Source organism: Limulus polyphemus, unplaced genomic scaffold (assembly GCF_000517525.1).
Source record: "Limulus polyphemus unplaced genomic scaffold, Limulus_polyphemus-2.1.2 Scaffold3279, whole genome shotgun sequence".
In the NCBI taxonomy this organism is placed as follows: Eukaryota; Metazoa; Arthropoda; class Merostomata; order Xiphosura; family Limulidae; genus Limulus; species Limulus polyphemus.
The window spans coordinates 114,008-120,023 of NW_013668889.1; the positions used below are offsets into that span (position 1 = coordinate 114,008).

A 6,016-nucleotide genomic window follows, 5' to 3' on the forward strand; every position below is an offset into this window, starting at 1 on the left:
CATTCTGTATCAGTCATTCCTGCCATTTTGACAATCATGCTGTGACACTTATTCTTGCCATTTTGTATATTCATTCTGTATGAGTCACTCCTGCTACTTTTATATTCATTCTGTATCAGTCATTCCTGCTACTTTTATATTCATTCTGTATCAGTCATTCCTGCTACTTTTATATTCATTCTGTATCAGTCATTCCTGCCACTTTGACATTCATTCTGTATCAGTCATTCCTGCTACTTTTATATTCATTCTGTATCACTAATTCTTGCCATTTTGAATGCCATTAGATATAACCGTTACTATTCAATCTGTACCATTCATTTTGTACCACTCACTCCTGTATCTTTGATATCTATTCTGTACCACTCATTTCTGCCATTCTGAATGACATTAAGTACAAACAGATGTAAAAAGTAAAAACAAAGTAAAATGTTACCAGCTGTTAAAAATATGCTGTGATGTTTTTCCATTTCCTTTTTTTAAACACTTTTAACCTTTTTTTTTGGTCTTTAATGTATATATGTCACATACTTTTAAGTTCAGTTCACACTTGTGTATAGAAGCACATTATGATAATATAAAAGTAAACTGAAAAAAGAATGATCTATATCATAACAAAGTGGTTTTATGTTGGGGAGCATACTACTTGTTTCGGCAGAACAATGGTCTGTTTTCTTCAGATATTATGTTCTCCAAAGTAAAAACACTTCATTATGCTTATAAATCATTGCTTATCAATCTAACATTAAATTCAGTTCATAAAATGCAAATCAAAGACAACTGGCATTTTTAGTATTACTCAATAAACCTTATAACCTCTCCAGCTAAGATTTTTGAAGTGCCTAAACTAACTGTTGATCTCTTTTTTTTTTCCCCATTCATCAGTTTGAGTTGTCTAGTTAAGAAAAGAAACAAATTTTATAAGCCTTTCTACACAATATCTTTTAAGTCTAAACAGTAATTTCATTTCCTGCTTTTCAGTTTAAATACGTCATATAACATGCAACACTAGTTTCTGATGCTAGATGTACACTACCGTTTGACGTGTTGTCAAATTGTATATCTTAATAGCAAACTGGTGTATTTATAAGTTTTGTTATTAGTAACCTATACCATTTTTATTTATAGTTATATTCATTGTTGTAGTGTGTGAAATATTTTTTACTAATTCCTTTATTTATAAATACATTTATGAAGATTATTTTGCATGGATATCTTAGTATATGAATTTCAGACCTAAATCTCCTAAGCGTCTGAACCTTGAGATGTTATTACTTTTACAGTCATTAACAGCATCTGATGACTTAATGTAATCTTCACCAATACAGGAATTATTTTTCTTATTTATTCATTCCTTATATTTACTATTGCCAGTTAGTTTGTTAAAGAGTCTGTTTTCATTTATGTGTTAATTTTCTATATTATTAACTTATAAAGTTAATCAGAAGTTCTAAATAATCAATTAGGAAAACTATGTCAGAAGTTCCTCAACATCCTATTAACTTCCTTCCAGCAGTAGTCTGTAAGTCCTTATTTATGTACTGTCAGAAATAGTCATGAATTTCACCCTTTGATTACTAGTTTAGAATATATCTTTAATCAGATATAGTCAGGTAAATTTTAATAAATTTTCAAAATTTTTATGCATGTAAGTAATATAGCATTCTATTTAAAGGATGTCAAAAGTTATTAACATACTAATCTTCGTAGTCAGATAAAGTTGAATATGCCAATGACTAGAAATTCATATCACTTTGACAATGTGCCTGAACCACATAGGGAGGGTCAAGCCCATCTCAAAGGGGTGGTTCAGATACTTGTGTAAATCAATATGAATTAAGGTTTTTCTTCTGGTATACTACATGTTAATGTTTTGTCTGAATTTTTTGTGGTACATTAGAATCTGCTTTGTCCTGAGTGGACATAGTAAGTCATAGGAAAGACTCAAGCTGACAAGTAATTACAATAAACAACTAGTGTAAATAAAGATTTTGTTTATTTATTCACTTGCATTTGTTTCTTTCCTTTGTTGTCCATGTTCAATTTATTCTCTACATAACATTTCCTGAATCTGTGTTTTGCATATACTTTTGAACTTATTTTGTACAGGGCTGTAATATGCATTAGCTCCCTTCTCCTCATAGTTAACTTTTTTTTTAAATATTGTGTATTTCATTGTTCTCAGCGTGGACAGAACTACACTATGCATTAGTCCATCCTCTTAATCAATATGTAAATGTTTCTTCTATTATCATCATTTTCAGTGTGGACACAGCGAGGCACTCAAGTAATTAACTTAACTTTTCCTTTCTCTCGTGTGCATAAAACATGTATTCATTAATTAGCTATTATCCATATTCTTTTACAGGAAAGATAACTTGTAATGCTGTGTGAAAAACAGTTGTTTTTCTTACATGAATTACATGTTAGAAAGAACAATTACTTAAATTTCAGGCAAGTTTTTATTGAGTGTAAAGAGTAAAACCATTTCTCTTTTTTTTTTTTTAAACAAGTGTGATTTTGTGTACAAAACAGTTTACCTCCCACTGTTTTTAATCAAGTAACTCTTCATTTAAAACTAAGTCACAAACTGACTTAGAAAATAAACCTTTTACAAATATCTCAATTTATTGCGTTATACTTTTCATCCCAACTTCCCTCATGCAATCACAAAAGTCAAAACCAATCAAATAATATTAAATTGATATTAAAGTACAATTAACATTTTTAACTGCAAAAAAGCTAAGTCAATGTCAACTTCTATTTAAAAGTATATAAACAATGATACTTCAGAAATGTTTATATGATATAATGTACAAATTGCAAAAGGTATTATATAATGGAGAGACAAACAGACATCTTTTTACTTGTTTGTGGTAACATTTAAAATCTCTATCTCAAGATTTTGAACACATCTAGAAATTATCATTCTTTTGATTCTCTTAAGATAAAAATCCTCAGTAAAAAAATAACTTAATAGAAAAAAATAAAGAAGCCTTGTTAACAAAAAAAAATAATAATAAATAAAAAACAAAACCTAATTTTAACAAATACAAAAGTGTTCTTGTATATAGAGCTTTATTTTTATACTTGTATATTTGGCAGTTCATTTATAAATATTTCATTACTTAAGCAACTGCTGAATGTAGATTATTAATGTTATGGACACTCATGTGATTCTCTGTTTTAATTTCTGTAAGCCTCAGTTCTTGTATCTCTCCTGATGATGGCTGGTAAATTTGGTGAAACATTGAAACAAAAGTTTTACTCTGTACAACCAACAACCTTGTCAGAGGTGGTGATGCTTTACACATATGGTAACAAAATGTGGGTCAATGTGCAAGCCTGGTTTGTTTAATGTTAATGTTTTTGTACTTAAAGCTAGGTTTTATCTTGACTTAGAAACAATAAACTTGTAGCACGTTGACTTGAGTTTAACATTGCCATTAACTAACTTTGGATTGTAGCAGACACCCAACTTTTGAGAAAGTTACAGTTTGGCTTCAATGACAGCTTAAGCATATGTATTATTGTTTTATAGTTAGCTTAACTTGTTAGGGTTCCTTTGTTTTACTTTATCTTTAACTTAACTTGGTTTAGTGTAAGTTACAAGGAGGGAACATACTGAACTGGTGAGAGAAACTATTATAGGTTTTTTTTCACATCTCTTACCATTTCTACATATCCACTAAACACACGTGCCCTTTTGTAGTGTTGTTTTGTATTGTATTTTTGTGATGAAAAAAGGTTGGTGGATTTTTAAATTTGTGTCCTGTATTTTTCTCTAAGATGTATTTGGTCAGAGTTCATAGAAAAGCACATTCCATGACTTGGTATCCTTTAACTTTCAATTAGCAGACCCTAACTGACAACTCTGAGGTAAATCCATGAACCAGAAAATTACCCATTACATGTCCTTTATCAGTGGACATGAATACCATACCAACATACACTTTTAACATCATCGTCTTCACATTCTGTACATCTCTATATTACACCAGCCCACACCAACTTCACAAATACTGTATGTCCTTACCCCCACACCACCTGCAATTACACGTATTTTATTCTGTTATAGATAATACGTATTACATATACTAAAGACACTAACCAATTCAAGAAATCCAGCAGGATAGTCTTAAATAGTTTATAATCTTCCTTAAATTTTACACTGTGCTATTTACCTTTCGATTAAATAAAACTTCCACATCACTCTCTGTGAGGTCGGCTTGGTGTAGCAAGGAGGAATATTCAAACTGAAGTCTTGAAAAGTCCTTTAGCTGAGATGCTGTTTTTTTTCGATACAAGTCTAGCAGTTCATGGACTGACCGAAGTAAACATGAAGTGTCTCTTGGTGTCCATTCACACAAACTCTGTAAAGTCAAGACATAACATTTAGCTCTTCTAGACTATCCCATTTTCTACTACCAACCTATTCCAAACAATATATAAATAAAAACTCTTCAAAACGCTTGCCCCATCTCCTAATCTCTTTCAACATTGTAGCTTCTACCATACTCAAAAGCAAACTACTCCATAAGTTGACCACCATAACAGATAAACTTTAACTGGAATCATGCCTAAATTGTCCATGTTGTAAATGTGTGTCCTTTGATCTTACTGCTTGCAGTTTTTCTTTATGGATTCAGAACCTTTAACAATCTTTGTACAAAAGGTCTAACAATAAGTCCTATTTTTGATCTAAAGAAGCAAGTCCAAAGGAAGGGTTCACATCACAGCAATTCATGTGGTTAATTATCAGTTTTAATCTGTTCTTGCATGATTACAGATATTTCAATGTATTACTAGTTATACTAACCAAATATTCATTAAAAAAATGCTTTATACAGTCATGCATGAAGTGATTTAAATATAAAAAAACAGCAACATTTTAATTTATAAAAAAATGGTTCTTAGAATTATACAACGTAATCAAATAGACATTGTTTTCACAACATGAAACTAATTTGAATCTTTAGCAATATACCAAAAGCTTTATAAATTGACTTACATGCACATCTTCTATATTGGGAAGGAATTCTGTATCATCAAAAATAAAGTCTGGAGGGTGTTCCTCATGCTCCCCATCAAAAATAACTTCCCCTAATCAAACAAGTAAACAGCTGATACAAGCTAAGCATGTCATTTTAACAACTGCAGTAAACTTCTAGAAGAAATAAATACTGTATATATGATGTTTTGAAATGTATTTTATTAATACAGAAACCCTATATTTATATAGGAATTTCAAGAATAATGCAGCACTGATACTAATAGTGCTTCAGCTGACAAGCTGTTTAAAATACAAAATGTATAAAGCCCAATAATTTGACTTACCACTTGTCACTGAGTTTTACAGGTTTCTGGAAAATTTACCTCTCCGCAGTAACCCTAGACAAGAGCAAGTTGAAAAAAAAACAACAAACAAACTAGGCTTCATATAGTGGTAGAGTATATATATTATATGTATGGTGTTTTGAGATATCTTATTCACACAGTGATTCCTTATTTGTATATGAAGTTCAAGAATATGCAACAGTGATGCTACTAATGCATTCTTGTGAATTCTTCAGTCAGCTAACTGTTTAAAGTATTTGATGTTGAGGGAGTTGTGAAGACATTGATAAGAGGGCTACCAAAGTAGGAACAAATCCTCTGAAACGTCAGAAGATGGAAAGACTACTCCACAGGAAGGATCCAGTCTAATTAAGATAGTCAACCAGCCACCAGGTTCAAAGCTCCTGAAACATGACAGGTCAACAACTAAATGTGGTAATTGTAGGCCCAAATTTTAAAATCCAGGCCTAGAAAGCAGAAGTACCAAGATCAAGTGCTTCCTTTTCAGATGACATAAGTGACGACAGTGGAGTTGTCTGAATGGATCACCACAAGATGACTAGTTAGATGAGACTGGAGGTGATAGTAGTTGATTGGTTGGTGTTTTATGGCTCAAAGCAGCTAGGCTATCTGCGCCAAACAACCGGTAAAAGCAATGAAAGTAGATTAAAGTAAAATG

At 31.3% G+C, this 6,016-nt stretch overlaps 1 protein-coding gene across 1 annotated transcript in view; it reads right to left on the reverse strand.

Moving 5' to 3' along the window:
* Positions 1–6,016, reverse strand: part of LOC106469058 (BRISC and BRCA1-A complex member 2-like) — a 38,695-nt gene that overhangs the window by 18,526 nt on the left and 14,153 nt on the right. Inside the window, exons 3-4 of the mRNA XM_022397459.1 lie at positions 5,012–5,103; positions 4,185–4,373 (exon numbers count right to left, since the gene is read on the reverse strand). Coding sequence (XP_022253167.1) covers positions 4,185–4,373; positions 5,012–5,103 — 281 coding nt within the window. The remainder of the gene's footprint in view (positions 1–4,184; positions 4,374–5,011; positions 5,104–6,016) is intronic.